The sequence below is a fragment of the Pseudorca crassidens genome, chromosome 9 (genome assembly GCF_039906515.1).
Source record: "Pseudorca crassidens isolate mPseCra1 chromosome 9, mPseCra1.hap1, whole genome shotgun sequence".
In the NCBI taxonomy this organism is placed as follows: domain Eukaryota; kingdom Metazoa; phylum Chordata; class Mammalia; order Artiodactyla; family Delphinidae; genus Pseudorca; species Pseudorca crassidens.
The window spans coordinates 3,529,853-3,554,896 of NC_090304.1; the positions used below are offsets into that span (position 1 = coordinate 3,529,853).

The 25,044-nt window shown below is 56.4% G+C and overlaps 1 protein-coding gene across 7 annotated transcripts in view; it reads left to right on the top strand.

Moving 5' to 3' along the window:
- Positions 1-15,152, top strand: part of SHANK2 (SH3 and multiple ankyrin repeat domains 2) — a 548,806-nt gene extending 533,654 nt beyond the window's left edge. For all 7 annotated transcript variants that reach the window (XM_067747966.1, XM_067747967.1, XM_067747965.1 and 4 more), the window contains 2 exons: positions 612-3,018; positions 11,547-15,152. In XM_067747966.1, coding sequence (XP_067604067.1) covers positions 612-3,018; positions 11,547-12,117 — 2,978 coding nt within the window. In that variant the 3' untranslated portion in view covers positions 12,118-15,152. The remainder of the gene's footprint in view (positions 1-611; positions 3,019-11,546) is intronic.
- The last annotated feature ends 9,892 nt before the right edge of the window (positions 15,153-25,044 follow it).

Below are 25,044 nucleotides of genomic sequence, written 5' to 3' on the forward strand. Positions count from 1 at the left end.
AGCTCCAGTACCCTTCGGGGGCCCAGAGAAGTCAGGCAACAAAACGGGTTCCTGTCGAGCAGGAGAGGCCACCCTAGGGTCTCCATACGCACAGGGCTCTGCTCGAGGGCGCCAGGCCTCCCCGCATACCTGCAGCCCCCGGGACGGCGGCACCATCCGCGTCCCATGAGCCAGTGCAGCCACCTGTGTTCCCTGTGCCCTCGTTTCTGACACGCAGCTCGACAGCCTCAGTCCCAAACCCGAAAACTCCCACCGGGGGCCCTGGCCAAGCCTGAAGGGATGGATGACCCCTGATGCAGGCCACCCCGGCCCCCGACACACGCTCACATGTGCGCACACGAACCCCGGGGAGTCGGCTCGCGCCCGTCGCTCTGGGCACCATCTCTCTCAACAGCACGCACTCCGGGCCTCGCGGGGCCTTTCCCTTCTGCTTTGGCTCCGAATGGGCCCCGTGACCCCTCGGCATCGTGGCTTGTGCTGCATTCTGTGAACAGTGTGCATCGTGATTCTCTGTGCGTCTGCAGAGACACAGCGTGTCGCGCCATCCTAGGAGCTGAGCGGGGTGTGCGTCATTGCCGTGATTTAAATCTAAACCTGCCTTCTACTTGTAGGAATCACGGGGGAAGAGCGGCAATTTCTGGCCCCTCCGATGCTCAAGTTCACCAGAAGCCTGTCCATGCCGGACACCTCCGAGGACATCCCCCCCCCGCCACAGTCGGTGCCCCCCTCTCCTCCCCCACCCTCCCCCACCGCCTACAACTGCCCCAAGTCCCCAACTCCCAGAGTCTACGGGACGATCAAGCCCGCGTTCAATCAGAACTCCGCCGCCAAGGTGTCCCCGGCAGCTCGCTCCGACACGGTGGCCACCATGTTGAGGGAGAAGGGGCTGTACCACAGGAGGGAGCTGGACCGCTACTCCCTGGACTCCGAGGACCTCTACAGCCGCAACGCCGCCGCCCAGGCCACCTTCCGCGGCAAGAGGGGCCAGATGCCCGAAAACCCGTACTCCGAGGTCGGGAAGGTCGCCAGCAAAGCCGTCTACGTCCCCGCCAAGCCCGCCAGGCGGAAGGGCATGCTGGTGAAGCAGTCCAACGTGGAGGACAGCCCCGAGAAGACGTGCTCCATCCCCATCCCGACCATCATCGTCAAGGAGCCCTCCACCAGCAGCAGCGGCAAGAGCAGCCAGGGCAGCAGCACGGAGATCGAGCCCCCGGCCTCCGAGCAGCCGGGCCAGCTGCGGCCCGACGACAGCCTGACCGCCAGCAGCCCCTTCGCCGCCGCCATCGCCGGGGCCGTCCGCGACCGGGAGAAGCGGCTGGAGGCCAGGAGGAACTCGCCGGCCTTCCTGTCCACGGACCTGGGGGACGAGGACGTGGGCCTGGGGCTGCCCGCCCCCCAGGCACGGCCCTCCAAGTTCCCCGAGGAGGGCGGGTTCGGCGAGGAGGACAGCACCGAGCAGCTGTCGTCACCCACGCCAGGGGCGGCGACCAGGGAGCCCGAGAACCACTTTGTGGGTGGTGGCGAGGCCGGAGCTCAGGGTGAGGCCGGCAGGCCACTGAATTCCACGTCCAAAGCCAAGGGGCCCGAGAGCAGCCCTGCAGCTCCCCTCAAGAGCAGCAGTGCGGCCGGCCCCGAGAATTATGTCCACCCGCTCACGGGGAGGCTGCTGGACCCGAGCTCCCCGCTGGCCCTGGCGCTCTCCGCGAGGGACCGAGCCTTGAAGGAGTCCCAGCAGGGCCCCAAGGGGGAGGCCCCCAAGGCCGACCTCAACAAACCTCTCTACATCGACACCAAAATGCGGCCCAGTGGGGAAGCAGGCTTCCCTCCGGTCACCAGGCAGAACACGCGGGGGCCCCTGAGGCGGCAGGAGACGGAAAACAAGTATGAGGCCGACCTGGGCAAGGAGCGGAAGGGCGACGAGAAGGGCACGCCCACCAACATCGCGGATGCGTCGCAGCGGAAGTCGGCCGGCCTGCTGATGGTGCACACCGTGGACGCAGCCAGGCCGGACGCCTTCCTGCAGGAAGAGGACGAGGATGCCGACGCGGAAACAAAGCCGGACCGCTCGCCGTCCGAGGTGCCAGAAGGCGTTCCCGAAACTGAAGGTGCTTTACCGATCCCCGCTGGCCCCGAGCCCGCGGCCGCCGCGCCCGGCAGGACCGTCGTGGCGGCGGGCTCCGTGGAGGAGGCGGTGATCTTGCCGTTCCGCATCCCTCCCCCACCTCTGGCATCCGTGGATCTGGATGAGGATTTTATTTTTACAGAGCCACTGCCTCCTCCCCTGGAATTTGCAAACAGTTTTGATATCCCCGATGACCGCGTTGCTTCTGTCCCCGCACTCTCAGACCTGGTCAAGCAGAAGAAAAACGACGCCCCCCAGTCCCCTTCGTTGAACTCCAGCCAGCCCACCAACTCTGCGGACAGTAAGAAGCCAGCTGGCCTTTCGAACTGTCTGCCCGCCTCATTCCTGCCACCCCCCGAAAGCTTTGATGCCGTCACGGACTCTGGGATCGAGGAGGCAGACAGCCGGAGCAGCAGCGACCACCACCTCGAGACGACCAGCACCATCTCCACGGTCTCCAGCATCTCCACCCTGTCCTCCGAGGGCGGCGAGAACGTGGACACCTGCACAGTCTATGCAGACGGGCAAGCGTTCACGGTTGACAAACCCCCGGTACCTCCTAAGCCAAAAATGAAGCCCATCATTCACAAAGGCAACGCGCTCTACCACGACGCGCTGCTGGAGGAGGACGTGGACAGCTTTGTGGTCCCCCCGCCGGCACGCCCGCCGCCCCCCGGCGGGGCCCAGCCCGGGACCACAAAGGTTATCCAGCCGAGGACCTCCAGGCTGTGGGGTGACATCTCGGAGGTCAAAAGCCCGATTCTCTCCGGCCCAAAGGCAAACGTGATTAGTGAGTTGAACTCAATCCTGCAGCAAATGAACCGAGAGAAAACGGCAAAGCCGGGGGAAGGACTGGACTCGCCAGCGGGATCCAAGCCTGCCAGCCTCGCTCCAAGGTAAGTGCCGCGGCCGGCGTGGGCGCAGACCATCCCGAGCTGGGCTTTCCTGTGCCGGCCAGTGCTGACCAGGAAACGCCCTTGGGAGCAACGGAAGCGGACACGGACAGGGAATGCCAGCCTTCTGTGTCGGCCGCCTCTGTCGTGCGCTCATGTGCCCCTTTCTCGTCCCCTGACGCCGGTGCAGCAGAGCGGAGCGCGTCTGGCCCGGCAGGACGTGGCCCCCGCATAGGGACGCGTAACGAGACACTGCCACACAGGCCATCCCCGCCGTGGCTTCCGGGGAGGAGCCCTGCTCTTCCCTCCCGCGTCCTCCAGGTCTTGGCCAGGACCCCAAAGGCCATTCTGGAGCCTCACCCAGGGGTTGCAGGGGAGGGGTGCACCGGCCGGGGGTCGCGTGAGCAGCGTGTGTGCAATCACGTGTGTGGTCACATGTGCGTGAGGGGCTCTTTTCCCCTCCTCCTGTCACTAACTGGTCTGAGGCCGGGGAGGGGCCGGGTTGCAGATCCACTAGTGAGCTCAGAGTGAAATGCAACCCTGGAGCCCATCCTGACCCACGGCGGACATCGTGGAAGAAAAGCATGCGGTCCTCCCCGCGTGGGCGCTCACGTCAGGCAGAGCGTAAGGCACTGCCTAGAAACCAGGGGTCGCACGCGGGGGGCCAGTCCTAAACCCAACCCCAGGGCTCTGTCAAGGCACGCCACGCTGTAACAGGCCCCCCCGCCCTGCCCCGCCCCGCCTGTAGCTGGTGGATGACCCTCGCCAGAGCCCGGTGCTCCAGCCATCACTCACGGTTCTCGGTTCCCTTCGCCCAAGACACACACCACTGCTTGGGTCCCCAGGCAGCAGGGCCCTTCACGTTCCCCCACTGATGTTTACTCTCAGGTTTCATCATCTCAACTAATGAAGTCGTTCTACATACTCCTGCTGGGCAGGCGTTGGATTCAAACATCTCAGTCCATTAATCGGCGGTATTGCACTACGGTCAGGTCCTGAGAGCAGGCTGAGAGCCACCACTTTCCCGGTTATCTTTCGGTGCGGGCGTAAGTTACGTGCACAGCTCCCACTACTCCTCCGAGGAACGCTGATGGGCCAGTCTCAGTAGAGAGAAGCACGCCGAAACCACCGTCTTTTAATGGGGCACCCATCATTAGTGGCATTCAAAGGGCACTCCAGCTGAACAGATTCCTTACAAATTCCCCGTTTCTGGTGGACGTACGTACACACGTACCTACGAGTATTACGTGCTTGAAAGTCTCAAGGAAATGTTTAAAACTGGCTCTGTCACGTAATAGTACCGGTCTTTAGCTGCTAGGTTATGTAGAGGTACAACAATTAAGATGCTTTATCACTGTGTTTCATATTTTACAGAACACTTGGACATGGTGAGTAATCTTTCTAACAGCTGCTAGAGAGCATGTATAACGATACCCATTTTTCAGAAGGGGAAATGGAGACTCAGAGAGGCCAGGTGGCTTGTCCATGTGCACAGCCAGCAGAAGGCAGAGCCAGGACCAGGCCAAGGTCTTCTGACTGGCACCTCCCACCGCCAGCGATGTCGGAAGTATGGAAGATGCAGAAGGGCACCAATTCTAGGGCTGCTCTGGCCAGTGGGGCAGCCTGCACAGCACCACGCTCCCCGGAGCACTCCCACCCGGGAGTCCAGGGGCCTCTCTGAACGGCATCGGATTGTAGGCCTCCCCAGCTCCTCTCCTGGCTGGGTGAGCTCCTTGGGGCTCACAGGAGACGGCGTCTCCGAGTTGCAGGTGTCTCTAGGGTTTCCCTGGGTGGGAGGGGCCCGAGAGCAGGGGTCAGCGGGCAGAATCCTGTCGGACTTCTTGAGAGCAGCTGCAAGACCGATTCTGTCTGACCCAAGCCAGCTGCCAGGAACAGCCACCTCCCGTCTCTTCTATTATTTATACCCCAGCCCATCACGGGACAAGCCCTAGGTGACATCTGTTATGCTCTCACCAAATGCCGGGCATCACGCGGCCCAGGCACCGGAGGCAGGGCCTGAACCTGCTCCCATGGTGCAGATGAGTGAACCGGGGGTCAGAGGTGAAGCCCTTGGCCATGGGCACTCAGCTGGAAGGCACGAAAGCACTCTGACCTCAGGAGCTGCCTCAGGGCTTGACTCCGCCCCTCTCGCTGGAGCCAGGGATTAGCCTGGAAGAAAGGCGCCACTACCTAACCGAGCTCACCGGGACAGGGCTATTCTCAGGCTTACCTGGTGACTGATAATCTGCAAGGGTGGTCACCGGGCGGCCTCCAGCACTGGTGACCTCCCCGAGGCGGTGTCCCCTCCCCTTCCCTACTCACTGCTAAGGGCTACGCTGAGTTGGACCAGGAACAGGTCGGCCTGAGGCCCAAGGACGAGGAGGAAGGTCGGTCACTGACTCCAGCACTAAGCTGGACGCTCGCCTGCGCACTCTGGCTTCTCCGATCTCACGGCCGCATCGGGCAAAGCCCGATGGATGTGAGCTGCAGCCAGGAGGTGGACTGACCAGGGTAAGAAGGGGGCAGGTCCTCAGCAGAGCCCCCCGAGTGGGTGACCGAGCACCGGGCACCAGGGCTTTCTCATGAGCAGGCAGCACTCAACTGCACTTTCCTTCACACACACACACACACACACACACACACACACACACACACTCCCTGGGACAGGCCTCCGCTTCGCTGGGTCGTGCCTTCATGGAGAGGCCTGGGATTCAGCCATTCATGCAGCAGACAAAGCCCAGGACACCCCCAGCCAGGGCTCACCTGCCTGGGTGTCTCACTGCTACTTTTAAATGCATCTACAAATTAAGAGCTGTGAATTTGGCCCTGGGCAAAATGAGGCAGAAACTGGATGAAGGAAATTCCTAGTGAGGGAAAAGAAATGAGTTTTTCTAGGGAAAACTGAAAACCGGCCGTGCTCTGAAATGACAGACAGGCGGCAGTGCAGACACCCCATTTCCACAGAAAGAAGTTTGATCGCCCAAGAAAGGGACAGTTCTTTGAGCTGCTCCACAATCGTTTGTCCGCTAAGAGGGCAGAAACCTCAGGTGAACCTGCCCCTTTGGTAAGTTACTTTTGCCCTCGGGTCCTTTCTGAACTCTGAGGTGCGGTGACCCTGGGCAGGGTCGGGGAAGAGAGGACACTGGACGACTAGGCCCTCGCTTACTGGGGTACATCTGACTTAACATGAGCCGTGCATGTGTTTCTGCTGCCATCACGTGTCCCCCGAAATCAGTGACGACGCAGGCTCTGCCGACATCTTGATTACAGACACGTTGGCGAAAAGACGACGATCACATCATTTTCTTTACGGCCTAGCGTTCGCGGCCTCCCCCCAGGCCTGATCTGGAAACACCTCCTAAGAACTAGGCTTCTGGGGTGATTGGCTGCTTGTCCTACCCAGCTCCGCCCCCAAGCTACCCCACGGGCTGGAGGCCCGGCACCGGCGCCTGGCGTCCTGCAGGCCCGGACCTTCCCTGCAAAGCTCAGAGCTCGAGAGGATGACCGTGAACGGCCGGAGAGGGGCCAGGGCACGGCCGACACCCACGACGAGCACGGCCTTGCCCTGCAGCGGGCGGCCCGCCGTGCGGAGCCCTTTGGAAACTTAGACACACGAGCAGCGTCCGCCTCGTTTCAGAGCACCTGGTGTTTTCCATGAAGTCACAGAGCCGGGAAGCCAAACGAGCCACAGCCCAGCCCCGTGGCCTCTTGACGGGTTCTTGGTAGGAGCCCAGGGTCAGACCTGAGGGAGGACAGTAACAAAAGGGGTGCACAGTCACAGAGGCCTGGGCCCCGGGAAGCTGGGCGCAGACTTAGTCATGAACCGTTCACTGAACCAGGGGTTACTGGTTACCTCAGTGTGCCAGGCACCAGGCCGGGCCCCAGGATTCCTCACTGAACAAGAAAACATTCAAGGTCTCTCCTTGAAGGGCTACATTCTCAAGGGGGAATGGATAAGAAACAGTAAACAAGACGAGCCCAAAGGGTGCGGGCGCTGCAAAGGGACGAAGATGTCCCAACGAGTCAGCGACCATGGGCAGGACGGAGGTGACCCTCCCCAAGGAAGTGGCATCTGAACCACCTGAAGGAGTAAAAGGAGCCAGCTGGGCGGAAACACAGGAGCAGAGCATCCCGGGCACCAGGACCAGCGGACCAGCAAGCACAAAGCCCAGGCACTGGCAAGTGCTCTCCACGCTGAAGAAACCGGCCAGACCAGAGGCAGCGCTGACGGGGGAAGGGTCCCAGAGGGCTTCCGCGTGCTGAGGGGAAGGGCTGGGGTGCGTCCGAGTGGTTGAGCAAAGGCTTGGCGTGAACTTTCGTTCCATGAAGGTGACCCAGCAGCTATGCAGTCAGGTGGGTCACAGTGACACAGGGAAGCCCACGAGCCGGCCCATGTGGGGTCCCGGGGGCCTCTGCTCCGGAGACAGCGGGTAGATGATGGCGTCTGACACAAAACAAAGGGGCTTGACCTAGGAAGCCCAGGCATCTGTTCTTTGTCAGCACTCCCAGGGGAGCGGAAGGTCAGTCTGGGTTTGGCTTTCATTCTCCAGCTGTTGGGAGGAGTATCAGAGCAGTGAGTGGATGCCTGCGGGGGACCCACTGGCCTCCGTCCAGGGCGCACGGCATCGGCTCAAGCCCCCAGGAGCCCCTCCGATCGCCTCACTCTTTTCGGTTCATCCAGAATGGCCTTCACTTCCCGGAGGCAGCGACGGCGCTCCAGGTCCCCTGGGGGTTCAGGCTGCTTGCAGGGGAGCGCTGGCTGCTTCTCAGGTGATGCCCTCCGGCCTCCGGCTGCCCTGGCCTGGCCTGGCCAGTGGCACCAGCTCCTCACTGGCTCTCCACAGTATTATCCTGAGAGCCTCTCGGTTTTAAAATAAATCTATCTGGGTTGTTAAAAAATGACCTCTGCCCAGCCGGTCCCAGAGCAAAGACTTTTCAAAACTGACTCGATAATAGAAGCTGCTTAATGACACTTTCATCACGTCAGCGCCGTCACGGAGGCTTTACCATTTCACGGCAGCAACTGAAACGTTCAGGCAGTGTCAGTGACTGAAATCGTGGATAAGGCGGTGGACACTAAGCGTGGTCGTGAAGCTCGCTGTCGCGTGTCTCCTCGTACACGGGTTCGTGAAGGGGCTCTTCTGGTCAGGCTGCGGCGCTTTATCCTTCAAGTCTGTTTCTCACGCTCTCATTTCCCAGTCTGGGCGCCAGGACCACTCAGCCGAAGTGTGTCGGGATGGACGCCTCCTGCTGAAACTGGGTGCCTTCCCACCTGCTCAGATGTGTCGAAAGGGCCGCTGAAGCCGAGGCAGCCCCCTGCCCCCGCCCAGTTCCAGCCCCATCTGCTTGGCCGAGTCACGCCGCTTCCTCATCTGGGAAACCAGCTTCCCACATCCATCCGCCGTTCCTGCAGGCCAGGCCCGGGACTGCAGACACACAGGGGCTCGCGGTGCTCAGGGCCGGGAACCAGGGCCAGGCTCAGGCCTTGTGCAGATCTGTTAACGCCTCGGGCCACTCTCCCTGTCTTTGGAACGACCGACCTTTGGAGGTGCTATAAAGGTAGAAACCAAGAAGAGAGCGGTCTGGAAATAAGTGCTATTTTATACGCAACACAGGGGCTCCTCACGAAGACCCTACGGCCACTGGGAGGCAGAGGCCCGGCGGGCGTGCTGGAGGGAGGCTCGGGCGGGAAGGGTCCAGAACCCCAGCGCCGGCCCCGAGCGCCTCCGGCCCACAGCCAGCCACTGCTCGACGGCCGAACTGCATTTGTAAACACAATGCAAAGGCGACTTGAGTCCTCACTTCCCCGACGCCGGTCAACTCGGGCTGACGATAAAATAACAGTGCATCTCGGGGTGTCAGTTAACCCTCCATTTTTGTTTTAATCCTCATGTTCCCGTATGGATTGGATTTAAGAGGCAGGATAGAGAGTAATAGTCCAAGAGAGGGCATGTGTGTGCGTGTGTGTGTGTCTGTGTTCTAAATCGGGGCAACAGATTCCTGCGTGTTCCACCCAGGAACCCAGTGGTTGCTTAGCAACATAACGATCTCCGCAACCAAGAGATCCAGTGAATGATATCCGCCTGATTAACTGAGAGTCAATCAAACCGCTGAGAAGGAGGGCAGGGTGGACCGGCCCCGGGCAGGCCTCCACTCAGCTCCTCAAACACGCTGGTTCTTTTCCACGGCGACGTTCCGCAGGGCCGTGGGTGGCCCCAAGTATGGGGCCAGATCTGACAACCCCCTTTATTAGCTGCCGGGCTCTCCTCTCTCGCTGTAGACTTGACGCAAAGCACGGCCTCCCCCAACCAGGAACGCTGATTTGTCCTTCCTAAGCTGCAGAAGACAAAGGCAGCCCGGGAAGCCGAGTCTGGATGTCAGCAATGAACTGGCTCTCAGGGACTCCAAGCAGAGGCTAACGTCGTTCTCCTTCTTAACACCTTCCTGGATGTTTCTCTCTATATTCACACCATCCCCAGCCAAGGCAGGCACAGGTGTGAGTGTCCCGTCCTAAACGCTAAAGTGATGCCCCTCTTGACGTTCTCTTCCGGGCAGCTCTGTGCACTGCCCACTCTACTCCGTGGCCAGAAAAGGAGCAGCGCGGGTAGACTCTCAGCCAGCATCTGTGCCATTGCTTTAATTTCATCCATCGAAGAAAGCTGCTTTTTTTAAACTGTAATTAATTTTGCAGTGTTGTCTCAACCCATTCCATTTTGTCATTTCCATTTGCTCCCATGATGGGTGGTAACAGAAGAGGGTCGTGCTGAACAGAAGTAAGTGCTGCGTGCAGAAACCTCTTCTCTCTGGTGTGTTCTCCTGTCCCTCGTTCTCACTGCCCACCCATCTGTTTGCTTCTGACGACACACACAGCTGCCTGCAGAGCCTTCCTTTAAAAAAAACATCCCAACTACCTGGGACTCGCTGGGGTGTTCCCACAGGAGGGTGGTGCTGACACCCACCCTCTGGCTCAGAGAGGCCCCCTGTTAAAGGCTGCCTGGGTTTAAAGCAGCTGCTGTCACTTTGGGGGATTAACTTGCCTCTGCTGCACAAAGCCGATGAACAAGGTCACTTCCCAACTGTCCTGCCCCAGTCGACCCTGTCAGGGTCACAGGCCCGGCGCCACGCAAAGTCACCTTAGAGCAAGTGCCGCGTGCTCCTGTGAGATGCTGACCCGCTTCACCTCCCCTGAAGGTCCTAATTAAACAACTCAAATCCCCTCTGGGTGGGGCTGCTCTACCATCTCAGCTTAGCTGTGGTATCAAAGTGGTTCAAATGAGCCTTCCCCAGACAGGTGTGCCCACAGCCGTGGGGCCCTCCGGAGTGGGAACCGGGGAGCATCTTTCAGCCCTACTTGAGCACCGGAGTTTGCAGGTTTCTTAAATGCCCGCCGTGCGCACGGCCCACCTCTCTCTCCAGGACCGAGGTCTGGGGGCCAGAGGGGTGGCTCCGCGCTCCCTGCGGGTGACGCCCTGGACCGTTTCTTGATTTTGAGTAGCGAGCCTGGCAGTAGTGGAGGAGGTATCCTCAGGGTCTCGCCTGGGGCTGCCTTTACCTGCTGGTGCCCAGTGCACCAGTACAACCAGTAACCAAGGCCCCTGGAAATTCTCAACAGGGGCCCCCTACGTGTAACAGATCCGGCCCTGGAGCCCCTGGCCCTCCAGGAAGCCGTATCTGAACGCCCTGTGGGGGTGCAGGCCCAGCCGCGTGCACCCCCTGCCCCTGGAAATGCTCCTCCTCGGGACAAGATCGAAGCCTGAGTCGGCACAGGTCCCCCCCGCGACCTGCTGCTGCTTCCTCATGCAGAGATGCCGTACTCGACGTAGCACTGAGTGGGGAAGCGTCACGAGGCTGAGAGGCACCCGGTTACCAACTGGCAGTTTCACGCAAATACACACCCGCGGCAGAGAAAGCAGAGAGCAGCAGGAGGCCAGTCCAGAGCGCGGACAGACTGGGCCCCGCGGCTGCGGCTCATTCCCGCCCGCTAATAAAGCCCTTCTCCCGACCCCGACCCTTTCACGCTGACACGGCGGCGTCCACGAGCGCCCCCAGGGAGCCGTAGGGCTTCCCCCTTCCTGAAACAGGGCCAGCCTGCGAGGTGCCCCTCCCTGCACTTGTCCTTCTAAGCCAAAAAGCCTCAGGCCTGGCAGGCAGTTAAGAGGGAGGGTCTCTCCTCAAGGGTGCCCCCCCTCTGCTTGCTGAAATTGAGGCAAAAGATGCCACATCCTCAGGCGGTACTGGTGTGGCACAGACACGCCCCGGCCAGGGAGCAGGACTTGGTTCGGGCCCGTCTCCAGGTCTCCCTGCCCCCCCCACCCCCAACCTGCCAGGCTCCGGTGAGTGGCCGCCCCGTGTGCTCTGGTGCCTTCCGCTCGTGTCCCCCCGCCCCGCCCCGCCCCCGGCATGGCAAAGCGTTTGCTCACTGCCAGCGCACCTGCCGTCGGACGCTCTGCTGTGGTTTGGGTGTCTCCCGCCCCCTCCTCGGGACGTTGTGAGCGGACCTGTGATGGTTTTCTCTGTTGCTGCCGTTTCAGAGGCCCAGAGGTCATGAGCACCGTCTCAGGTACGCGGAGCACGACGGTCACCTTCACGGTTCGCCCTGGGACCTCCCAGCCCATCACCCTGCAGAGCCGGCCCCCAGACTATGAGAGCAGGACCTCAGGACCAAGACGTGCCCCCAGCCCCGTGGTCTCGCCCACAGAGCTGAACAAAGAGATCCTGCCTGCGCCCCTGTCTGCTGCCGCCGCGGCTCCCTCTCCCACCCTCTCAGATGTCTTCGGCCTCCCAAGCCAGCCCCCTCCCGGGGACCTGTTTGGCTTGAACCCAGCGGGACGCAGCAGGTCGCCATCCCCCTCCATACTGCAACAGCCAATCTCCAATAAGCCTTTTACAACTAAACCTGTCCACCTGTGGACTAAACCAGACGTGGCGGACTGGCTGGAAAGCCTCAACCTGGGTGAGCATAAAGAGGCCTTCATGGACAACGAGATCGATGGCAGCCACCTGCCAAACCTCCAGAAGGAAGACCTCATAGATCTGGGCGTGACGCGAGTCGGGCACCGGATGAACATCGAAAGGGCTTTGAAACAGCTGCTGGACAGATAAGGGCGGCTGCGCCTCACCTTTACGGACCCCTTGCTATAAATAGAGATGGGCTTGCACTGAAGTGTGTGACGGTGAGCGCCAAGCCCGCCCCGCGGGCTGGTCTCCTGCTACCCAGAGAAATGCTGTGTCCCTGGCGTGGCTGAGCAGAGGCCTTCAACACCCCCCACCCCGGGCTCTCTGTGTGGGCTCCCTGGGCTGTTTCTGTCAAAGAGGGGACCAGGGGAGGGAGGGCTTCTAATCTAAGGTGGAAAGATGCGCGGCTTGCCTCCTGCACGCAGGTGACCTGACCTCCCGAGGCCCAGGAGATGCTCACCGCCGCGCGCGCGCCCCTTGCTCCTGCAGGCAGACACCACTGCACTCTAGACACATACCTCCCGCGGCCTCCTCTGCCGTCCGGCAGCTCCGCCCGGGCCCGGGCGCAAGGCCTTCCTCAGCCTGCGGCCCCTCAAGGGCACTCAAGCCCACGTGCTCCTTTTCCCGGACTTGGCTCGCAGCGAGACGCCCACGGATGTGCGTAGCCGGTGCCCCTTTGGAAGGCAGAGAAGCTTCCTTCCCGTGGATCCTTCACCCTGTCTCCTCCGACATGCACCTGGGGTTCTCCGGCCATGAGGTTCTTGGCAGTGGTGGGTGGTCCGAATGGGATCGTGCCCAGCTTTGCTTAGCTTTCTTTCTTTCTTTCTGCAAATCTGTTAGCATAATTCCAAAGTGGCCAAACAGATGTCACATGGAGTTAGTCAAAGCACAAAGTCACGATTCCAAGGAGGAGGGAGACCTGGCCGTGGGAAGCAGCCGGCGTGCAGCTGCTGTGCCCAGAGTGTCCGCAGGAGGGGAGCAGCTCCCCAGGAGCGGGGGAAGGGGCTTCTCTGCCTTTGGGCATTTTTTAAAATCGAAAGCGTGTTGAATTCTACGAAGATCAGAGCAGGCGAGCAACCACTTTGACACGCAGGATGACAGGGCTCACGGTGGGCGTGTGCCGCGGCCACCCCCAGTTCTGAGCCCGGCCAAGGGGAAGCATCGCAGCTGAGACAGCCCCTTTGTCCCCCCGAGGCCAAGGAAGAGGGTACTTAGGGGCTTCTCCCCTTTTCCTCTGAGCGTCCAGGAATCCCACCAGCTTGTCTTAACAGTACAGCAGGTTTTTTGAAAACCCAGCGGGCATGGCGCATAGACAGAACCCAGGGTGAGGGTGCAATGCGGATGAAGGAAGGAGGGCAGAGCAGAGAGGTCTCGTGGGCTGCCAGTCAGGCCTCTGGCAAGGCTTTCTTGGGCCCTGCCGCGTTCTTTCCCCTGGAGCCCCTCCCCTGTAACAGTACCTCTAATTTCCAAGGGAGGTCGCCACCGGCACGCGAGCCACAGGACACCCAGTCAGGGGTCAGCATGCTCTCCCACGTATGGAAGAAGCTCGAATGTCAGGTTTTTGGCTTTTACTATGATTTCAGAACTAGCCTAGCCCATCTCTAATTATACAAACGTGATTTTTTTCCTTTTTCCTTTATGCTCACAGTCGAGTGTCTGATGAGGCCTGGAACAGCTCTAGAATGAATAGTAAAATCTAGCGATTTAAAATCTCTTTCTTTACTGCAAGTTTCAATAGTTGTACAGATAGTTTATAAGCACAATATTTTAAGAAAAAAAAGTGGCTGGTCTACTAGGCAGCCTTTGTGCCACTTCAGTGCTAGAAAGTTAAAGAAAAAAAAACTTTTGTGATTTAATAATACTATTTCTGTGGAATAATTATAAAAGTATGACCTTTTTAAATCAACCTTATTTGGATGCATCTGAACCAGCAGAGCTGTGTTATATTTTCTATCTTTGCTAGAACTTCGTCATCGAAGGACAATTATTTCTTCAAAAGTGGTTGTGTTTCACAATGCAGCAGTTTCTCCAAACACAAACACACTCACCACACACCCCGTCTTTCCAGCCACGTGCCCCTGAATTGGAAACTGAGTTTTGGACCTTCTGTTCCAAAACCTTCTGCAGGTCCATCTTTGTATCTGAATGATCCATTCCAACTTGAAATCAATTGAGTATTAAGGCGCTTTACTTCCGTGTACTTTCAATTTTTCCATCATGAGATGAACAAATCTTACCCTAGAGAAATTTCAAGCCAAGATACTACAGGTGGCCTGCTGAGGCTGCCCGATAGTTCAGAAAATGTAAAATGGTGGTTTGGCCATTATCTGTCTTCCATTTGGTGATACTGCAAAACCCACTAAGTACACGACCTCACCGTGGCTCTTCTCTCCTTTGCCTACTGTTGGTATTACCTCTCTGCTCGGTGCCAGGCAAAATGCTAGACAGACAGGACGAGTAAAGGAGGCCGCGGGTAGACGGTAACCAACGGCAACTTGGGGGCGTTGGGGTTACTGAACTTCGGTAACCAGGAGGTGAGAGCTGGCTGCTACTCCCTTCCTTAAAGAGACTTCAAGTCACGTGCAACTGACCGGAAGCAAGCAGACTGAGAGACAAAAGAGCTGGTGACATTGGTTGTTTCACACTGTCTTACTGTAGAGAAGTAACAGGCCCCATCAGAACCTGCCCTGACCGACAAAATATACACATTATTGCCAAGATGAATCAGTCTCTAGCTCCATTCGCCAGGTCTGCTACAGAAAGCAATAGTTCCTCATTTAAACCACCGCCCACTGTTCTCCCCCTTGGGACACGTCAGGACCAGGCCCTACCCTGTGCCCCTCTTTAATGGTGAAACAGATGTTAAACTGCTCATATAAAGATCATGTTAATACTATTCCAGGTTTTAAAAAGATCCACTTTTGTTATATACTGTAATTTAAATAAATTGCATTTACATGCCTAGTTTCTGTAATATTGTGTATACAAAACCAAAATTGCTCAAGATGTAAATTATGTATACCTGCCAAGATACCTTCTCCAGGGTGTCTGTGCACATTTTAAGTAAATCCATATAATATAAAACTGACTCAATGTGACTGCTGATTTGCTGAACTTTACATATCACAAAGTGAATTATTTGTGGTACTTTAGTTAATAAAACGGTGATTTTTTTTTTTTTTCCCCTGAGTTACTGAACAAGCAAGCATTACCCAGGGTGATCTGGCAATGACTTTTTGCGTGTGGGCCACAAATATTGATTTTTTTCCCATTAACAATTTTTTTGTTTGTTTTTTTTAGAAGCTAATCCTTTTCACACTACAGTTTGTGTAACGTGTTCGCATTATCTGTGTTTCTGTTACTTTTGTGCTTTTATTCTTTTTAGACCTTATTAAAAACAAAAAGGAAAAACGAGCTCCTGTAATTTGCACTTTCTCCCAATCCTTAAATCTCTTGTATGGCAACCAAAATTACTGTTAAAAAAAAAAATAAATATACTATTGCACTAAGGTTGTGGTTCTGATTGCAAAACAGTGAAAACTTTCTGAATCAAACAAAAAGTTGCCAAGCTTACAATCCAGCCACTTGACCTCTGTGAAGCTGACCAGACGGTAGCTTTCCTCAAAGAGTGAAGATGCTCCTTTCGGTGAGCTAATCTGCCTCGGTTCCACTTCCTTAAAGCTTTCTCGGTGTATGGGTGGAAACGAGTATTCTTTCAGAACTGGGAAAGTGTCACGGCGGGCGGACATCTGCGAACGCTGGCGCTCCTGTCTGTTTGGGACGGAAGCAGAGGGGCCCGGAGGGCGAGCCCGATACAAGCCTTCCCCCCAAGGGCACAAGCGGCGGCGGTCTTCCTGCCGTGGGGTCTGCACAACCAGCCAGGCAGCCCCACCGGCTGACACAGAGCCACAACGTTTCGGTGAACGAGGCAAGAGAATGCGTCTTCTGGCCAAGAACTGAGCCCGGAAGACACGGGCTATCCCTTCTGCTGGAGGGAAGCGTATTTTCGACTTCAATACTGAACCTCTTCCGCCTCACAGCAGTGAAAAGTCACTGTCTTTAGTTCCTGAACAGTTCCTTCTGTTCTGGCACATTCTCCTCTTGAACGGCAGCCACTCCGTTTCTATGTTCCTGAAAACATCTCAGCCTCGTACCTTTTGTAGTTTACCCTCCCTGAAGTCCCCCTGCTCCACCATCCAATGGTTCTTCCCAGACCCTAGCCACCACCCCCATCTTCACTGTCCAGTGGTTTCTTCCAGACCACTTCTTCCTGATGAATGTATCTGTTCGTCTTGTTAAGAAAAAAACAGACATTGGAAGACTTTTTCTTTTATCTGTACTTTATTTGATGCATTTTAATAACCAGTGAACTCGAATGTCTTCTGTATTTGTAGATATCCACGTACACACGCAAGTAGGTGACAGTTCCACAGTGGCTGGGTGACCACAGCGGCTGCATGCATACGGGCCTGCCCGTGCTTTGTGGGGAGGCGGGTAGCTTCCAGGCTTGTTTCTCAGACTTCAGCAGATCTGATCACTTCAATTTATAATCCACGCTGTATCAGTGGTTTGTTTCTTTATTGTTCCTGTAACGTGTCTCTACATTTCACAGTCTTTCCCGTGTTATGTTTAAAATCACAACAGTCACTGTCCATTGCTTCTACTCTGGAACTCTGTGTTTATAGCAATTCTGAAACTTTAATATGAGCCTTCAAATAAATACAGAAACAAAAAAAAAAGGAAAAAAAGTAAAGTGTGTGCCTTGGGTGTTTTGAACCTGATCTGCATAAAACCATGTTGTACTCAAATGCTGTATATTTAATGAAAGGGTAAATATACCTTCACTGTATTAATGTAGCTGATAAAATAGTTACAGTGCCTTGGTTTCTGAACTGAGAAGCCCATATCAATGCACAACGAAAAGTAAAGAACAATTCGAGAAATGAAATGTTGAGAAGACCTAGACATGATTCTGGAGCCTTCCTCATCATAAGACTGTGGGATATACACAGTCATTTAAGTTAAAAAATAAAAAGAAAATTGAAATAAGATTGTGTTATCAATTAATTTTCCATTGAAAGTGCTCTCTAGGGCTTCCCTGGTGGCGCAGCGGTTGAGAGTCCGCCTGCCGATGCAGGGGACACGGGTTCGTGCCCCGGTCCGGGAGGATCCCACATGCCGCGGAGCGGCTGGGCCCGTGAGCCATGGCCGCTGAGCCTGCGCGTCCGGAGCCTGTGCTCCTCAACGGGAGAGGCCGCAACAGTGAGAGGCCCGCGTACCGCAAAAAAAAAAAAGTGCTCTCTACTATATCACTTTCAGTATTCTCATTTAGTTGAAATACAAAACATGGTTGAGAACTTCCAGGGAAAAGAAAATGACATTTTTACCAAGAGTCCTGGGCTTTCAGACCTACTTCCCCATGTGTTGTGTCGCCCCCGAGTGGTACTTGTTGGTAATGCTTATCCAATCAGCAGTACCGATCCGATCCGATCCATCATCTTCCACGTTTTGTGAAAAATAAAATGTTTGTTTTTGGTGATCAAGGCCACTCATCACAAAAGAATTACTTCCATTTTTTGTAAGCTATAGGCGTGGCAACACAAGTCTGTTTGTTTTTTTAAAAGAAAGACAATGTGAGAAGTACATCAGTCTAGTTCTCAAGGCCATCGTCTGCATTAGCTCAAAGTTAAAACATTACGCTGCCCTGCACAGCCTTCGTCACTGTGCAAGCTGGGTGTGAGGTGTAGGAAGAACGGCCGCCCTGCCTGGGGCTAGATTAATCACAGCAACAGTGAGGCCCGCGGCGGGGCGGTGCCGCCCATCTTCCAGGGCCCCTCGGCAAGCCAGCCGGACCCTTCCGGAGGCAGGGCAGACGCCACATGTTGTGTCCACGGCACGCCTCTGGGTTCTTCCGCCAGGGGCCTGTGCCTCTTCACCTCCCAAGACTATCAGTGGTGCTGCTGTTCACCGGGCCAAAGGCAACCAGATACCCAGGCTTTTTCATTTCAGTCAACAAACGTAGCCACCATGGGAGAATCTGAACAGGGTGGCTGGGGAGACACGGCCCGGTTTCCCAGGGGGCGCTACTGCACATGCTGCTGCGGCCTCTGATGGAGGTATGTACCAGCCCAAGAGCCAAAGGGGTGAGACACCGACCACGGCCGCTGGGCAAGACGGACGGGCAGGCCAGCCCTGGGCCCTGCGTGAGATGGGGCCCCGGGAAACAGCCGGGTGAGCAGGACTGAGGTCAGAGACATCTGATCACTCGCCCGCACCTGGTGGCCGGCACACCTGTTCTGACGCTCCAACACCTCAAGCCATCCTGCCACTGCCCACTCAGTCTTCCTTGCCAAGGAACTTAAACGGAATTAGATGTGTTCTTCAAACCCCAGAACACAGAGAGCAGGAAGGGAACACAGCCCTTAAAGCTCCAGGGACGAGACCACAGCACAAGGCAGAAATCCATTATTTCTGTGCACAGTCCCGAGAGGGAGCACAGGCTGGAAACAATAGTAGATCTCTCCACGCCAGGCACCATTCAGAGCACTGCACCCCGAGCGTCTAGCAGAGCTGTGAGGCAGGAACGAACAGCCCCATTTTACAGATAAAGAGACAAAGTCTTGCCAAGGTCCACAGCGAGCGCAGGACCAGGACCTGCTGTAGAGCTTCCACAGCTACGCCCACTTGTAGGGAAGAACCCCAAGGAGCGCTGTTTGTGTCAGGATCCACCACTGGTGACAAGGACACATCACTCTGCCCCCCTCCAAGTGCATTTGCGAAGAGCCAGGGGTCCAGGAGGCTGGGCAAGCTGGGGGCTCCTCCCAGCTGAAACCCCTCAGGGTTGTGAGAAAGGGAGATTTAATTCAGAGGCAACCGGGATGCCTCACTTCCCTTAGCTAGAATCAGGGAAGCCTGGACCTCAGGATCCCAGGTTTTTACAGAGCAAAGACATGATATTTGTAAAATGACCCCCAGCTCTGAGCCACGTGACACGTGGCATCTGCTTTTATTCCCATCAGAATTCCAACTCAAAGCTGATTATCTCCTTTACCGACGAGGAAACAGAAGCTCAGAGAGAGCAGATGCCACCTCCTGTGGGGTACGGCAGCTGGAGACCGTGAGTCCTACCGAGGGAGCGGCCCCGGCCCATCCTCCCATTAGATTCTTCCTGCCCCGGCCCTGAGCTACCCCAATTCCTCCCAGTGCGTTCTCCTGTGGCCTAAGTCAGTCCAAGCCCGCCTCTATTGCCTGCAGCTGCAGCTTCCTGGCTGACACAGCACCTGACCCCGATGCCAGTGTGTTTCCTCCCATACCCAGCAGCCTCCTTTTGCAGTGAGAACTGGGGCAGCCCCTTCCTCTCCCTTCACAACCCCCCTCAGTGGCAGAGACAAAGGCCAATTGAAAAGGAGTCACCGGGCTGCACAATGGGTTTGAAAATGAGTCTACCAGGCCCACACAGCTTTGAAGCTTCATAAAGCCAAAAGCAGGGAGCCGCGGCTTCCTGCCTTGGCCTTGGAGCCTGCCATCTGGGCAAGCTAAAAATAAAGGCTCCTTTTTCAAGCAGGAGTTTATAAATGTGACCACAAAGGCCCTGATGAAGACATCAAGGCCCTGGAGAAAACCACATGGCCTGAAACGTTTAGCACCCCACAGGCTCGCCAGGAAAGCCCAGCTCTCCCTCTCCCACACAGGCACCAGTGACCAGCTTGTTTCTGGCAGCAACCAGGAGGACGAAGTGGAGAGTGTGGGGGCTCTTTATGGGGGCAGTGAAGGAGACCATAAAAGGAGAAGACTGGGTATAACACAAAGTACAGCAGTGGCAACACAGAAACAGAAACGGCCACGCCGCTCCCAGCCCCGCCATCCAGCCGCGCGCCCCCAGCGTCCCAGTGACCTGGGCCCGCCCGCCTCTCCAAGCCTTTCCTCCTTGCTCACCTTTTGCTCCAGCTGCATTCCCACCTTTAGGCCTCCTCCGTGCCTGAACCTGGAACGTTCTTCCCCCTCTCTGCGTGGCCTGGACCACCGGATTTCGAGTAGAATCGCCCCAATCACGCGCTCACATCTCCCCATTTTCTCTTTTCACGGCGCTGATTACTACCTCAGATTGGCTTATTAATTTGCTTACTGATTATCTGCCCCCCACAAACACACACACACACTTCTGGAAGATAAGCCCCACGAAGACAGGAGCTCTGCCTACCTCATGCCCGGCTGTCTCCCTGCAAAGGCAATGTCTGCACAGGCCTTCTTCCAGAGGCCCCTAGTTGCCGCTCAAGCCTCGGGCCCACCGCAGCCATCCTGCAGCCACTCTGGCTCCGGAAGCTTCCATCTGGTCCTCAGAGACCTGGTAAAGACAGAGACTTCCCTAGTGCCTCCAGGGACTCCTCCCGAGCGCTGCCTGCCCCTGTACTGACCCTTCTTGACCCCTGGCCCGGAAAGTTACTGCGAATCCTCCCCCTGGCCCACCCATGTTTCTGCAGCCCGCGTCCTAACCGTCTGCGGCCCCGCCACCCCGTGAAACCAGGCACCTCCTCTATCTAGAACTAATATGCCTCCCAGGTCCTGCCCCAGTAGCGGCTGCTGGGGCAGAAATCAGAGCCGTTCCCAGGTGGAGGGGGTGGCAGCTCCTCCCCAGGGAGGCGGCGGGTCACCAGGTGGGGAGAGACACTTCCCAAATCCCTCACCAGCGTCTAAGCAGACGGCGCTGGGCCGACACCCGGGCTCAATCTCCTCCTGCCCTCTCCCTCTCCCGCCACGGGCCTGCCACACGGGATGGGCCGCACCAAGCAGGTAGAAAGCACCAGCACCATGGGGGAACTCGGGGTATGGCTGGGGGGACGGAATCCCCCAGGGCCGGGGCTGGGAGCGCAGTGATTCTCCCAGAACCGGGGGTGTGGCTAACTTACCTCAATTCCCAGCTTCTGGAGGAAGGCGCCCGTTCTGCCGTCCGCTGGCGGAGAACTGCTCCGCGGACCACAAAGGCGCCCGGGGTTGGGGGGCCTGCGCCCTCCCTGGGGGGCCCCAGGTAGCCCCGGGAGCCGCTACCAAGCTCCGGGTGGAAATGGGCCGGAAAACGGAGTGCAGAGAGGTCACAGGGGCCGGCCGGGCATCGAGGGGCCTCGCGCGCCATCTCGTCGGCCTCCTCCACCCCGCCCGCCCTGGGCACGGCCTACGTCGGAACCGCCTCCAGCCCAGGACGCCTGTGCCACCCCAGCCGCCGTCCCCAGGGCCTGCACCGGTGCCCCAGGACCCCAGCGGAGCCAGTGGGCCCAGCAGGCCCGTAGCCTGGCCTCGAGTTCCTGCGCTCCTGCCTTGAGCGGACGCTCGAGCAGAGCGCAGAGAACGCTGGGCGGGCCACGTGCCCCCTGTTAACCAATCACAACTGGCAAAAAAAGGACCGCAGGGCACGTGCCCCCGTGAGCCAATCACGACTGGCCAATAAAGGACAGCGGGGCACGTGCCCCATGGGGACCAATCATGAACGGCAGAGTGTGAATCCCTGATTAGCCCACCTGAAGGAGGCCGGGCAGCTTCTGACCAATCCGGAGGCCAGGAGGCGGGCCATGGACGAGGCGGCCCCGCCCACCCGGAACCTCGGCTCTGGAGACTCGGGCGTCTTGGCCTTCCTAGCCACAGCGGGGCCTGGGAGCTACAGGTGCTCTCCAGGAGCCAGCCCTGGGGGAAGCGGGGAGAGCCGCTGCGGAGGAAACCGAGAGCTCCACCCTGGCTCCCTTTCCTCGGCGAGGCCCATGTTCCCCCGCCCCCACCTGTCCCCACGCCCACTCTCAGCTGCCAGGCCAGGGAGACTCCACTGTCGTGGGGCTCAGACAGCCGTGCGACCCCCGCTTTTCCATTGGGAGGAGCACACTGTTGAAGGTCATTGTCTTAATAGATTTGTCGTTTTGCGTTTCAGGGCCTCACAACCACAGTGGGTGTATACGGAGAAAGAATTACTGCAGTCCTGCCGCCAGACTTTCAGCACCTAGGCGAACATATCGCCTTCCCTCTCTTCAACACCCATCCCCTTACCTTTCTCCAATCACGATGCGATTGCACTATATTGCTTTCCCTTCCCCCAAGGCTTGTTACAGGGTTGCAGTGCCCCCAGCTCTTCGTGGTAATGGCGGTGAGATATTCTTCCCTGAAGAATAAACTTGCCCGCAACCCTCCAGCTGTGCAGCGTCGGGGTACAGCTGAAGAGCCACAGCGTCCTATTTGGCTGTGTGGCACTGAGTGCACGCCCCCGCCCCCCACTCTCCCAGGGGCGGTGGCCCTGCAGTTTGCCAAGCCTGCATGGGGACACCTCTGAGGGCAGCCCATCCGGCCACACCGAACACCCCGAGGCCGCCTCCATCCTCCTGAGCAGAGGGGCCGGTGATTTTGCCCTGGGTGACCCCCCCAACCATGGTTTACTCTCCAGGGTGGGACCCCCTCATCTGGGAACCAGTCGCCCGGTTCCCACCTGTACCAACCACCAATGAACCAAGCAACCTCTGGGCTTCTCAGTGTTTCCATCTGAAATATGGGCTGACAATCCCTGTGGCCCCAGGACCTTTGTGGGGGCAGATGAGGTCCTGTATGGGAAATTCTTTGGCAATGCAAAAGGGAATAAACACACACAGGCTCAACTATGTATTTAACCAGGAGGTAAATATACATGTGGTACAAAACTCAAATCAGGAAAAGGCACGTCTCCCTGCCCCACTGGGCTCCCCAGACCCGGGGCCCCACCCCAAAGCCTATTAAAGATCCCTTGTGATTCTTTCCTGGCCGGGTGCATACATCTGCAAGCATGTGCGTATGAATCATTTAAAAAACCCAAATATACCTCACTCTACACACTGCTGGGTACTAGTCTTACTCTTTTTAAAATTATTATGAAATATATTGGACACGCCAAAAGGATGGGGAAAAAGGAGCACCCAGGTCCCCACCCAAATGAAGACACCAAACACCACAGGTAGCTGTGGTGTTTGGTGTCCAAGCCCCTTGCACCCTCCCTCCAGAGTCTTCCTCCTTTCCTCCCACCCAGAGGTAACCACTGCCCTGAGCTTGGCGTTTATCATTTATATGGATGTGTTTATATGTTTATTGCTTGTGTATGTGTCCATAAACAATATGTAGTATTATTGTGCACATTTGAAAGCCTTATGTAATTGGTCTCTACTTCATGCATGATAAACCCACAATCCTTATAAAGAAAGAGAATGGTGCCCGGCACTCATTCACCACGCAGTTGTGTCCGCTGCCATCATCAGCGATAGTACCCTGATTACTGGCATTCATGAACTCTGCAGCTGTTCCAATACGACTTTTGAGATTCATCTAAGATGACAGATGCATCTCTAAATCATTTGTGTTCACAGTTGAGTAGTATTTTATTATATGCATATATCAAAATTTATTTATCCATTCATTTGTTGATCCATCTTATAGAGTATTTCCTTTTTTTTTTTTGCTATAAAAACAATACTTTTGGGGCTTCCCTGGTAGCGCAGTGGTTAAGAATCCGCCTGCCAATGCAGGGGACACGGGTTCAAGCCCTGGTCTGGGAAGATCCCACATGCCGCGGGGCAACTAAGCCCGTGCGCCACAACTACTGAGCCTGCGCTCTAGAGCCCGCGAGCCACAACTACTGAGCCCACGTGCCACATCTATTGAAGCCTGCGCACCTAGAGCCCGTGCTCCGCAACAAGAGAAGCCACTGCAATGAGAAGCCCGCGCACCGCAACAAAGAGTAGCCCCTGCTCGCCGCAACAAGAGAAAGCCTGCATGCAGCAACGAAGACCCAGTGCAGCCAAAAATAAACAAATTAAATTAAAAATTAAGAGAAAAACTTCATCACCCCAAAAGGAAACCCCATGCCCATTAGCAGTCACTCCCCACTCCTCGTCGTCCCCCAGCCCCCGGCAACCACTAGTCTGCTTTCTGTCTGTGGATTTATTGAGGCTGTCTTTTATCTCTACGTCACCAATTCTTATGCAAAAAAGCAAGAATATATAGTCAGTCAGCCCTCCATATTCATGGGTTCTGTATCCTGATTCAACCAACCACAGATTGAAAGTATGTGTGGGAAAAAAAATTCCAGAAAGTTCCAAAATGCAAAGCTTGAATTTTCCATGCCCCCAGCAACTATGTACATAGTACTGACGTTGTATTAGGTATTATATGTAATCTACAGAGATTTAAAGTATATGGGAGAATGTGCATGGATTATTTGCAAATACTACGCCACTTTACATAAGGGACTGGAGCATCCACAGATTTTGGTGTCCGTGGGGGTCCCCGAAGCACCCTCCCCCATCCCCGGGATACTGCGGGACAACTATAGTGGGAAACAAATCACTGCTTTGCTCAGAGAGGGCAACCAAGCTGTACGGAGTTATTGGCACCATCTAGTGGTCAGTTTGAGGATATGTCTTGCTAAACCTCCTCCCCTTCTCTATTCTATCCCCGCCCCTTACAGGATCCTGCCCAAGCTTGCCCTTTGAAGCTCCTTCCAACAGTCATTAATCTCCTTTAGGCAAAATCTCCACCAAATACCACACAACCTCTTCCCCCACCCAGAAATGAGGACTAGACAAACAAGTGATGCCAGTATCTCTCTTTGCCAGTGGGCAGATTTTCACAAACGCCGCCACCCTCTCCTTGAGGCAATGTCCCCTTACGGACCCAAGCCCTACTCACGTCCGCTGTTCCAGCAGCACACCTTGCTGGACCTAGAGCCTCATCTCCTGCCCCATGCGCCTGGCAACGCCCCTAGGCTCTAGGTGCAGGTACTGACGAATCGATGACCTCGTGGTAATCTGGGTGTCAGGGCTAGCTTTCTGTTCTGTGTGCCTGCTCCCTCTTCTGTTTCACCCCTAAACATGTTCTTTACCTTCTTACAAGCTGGACTCTGCATTAACAAGATGCTTGTTAAAATTTATCTAACACTCTTGGTGTTTTATGGCAAGAGGGTTTTCATAATGTCTAGTCCCAAATATTTCCAGAATTGAAAGTCCTTGTTTGAATTTCCCATGAGCTTGTAGAGAATCATTTGTGTATTTTTAAGAAAGGAAGCAAACAAAGGAG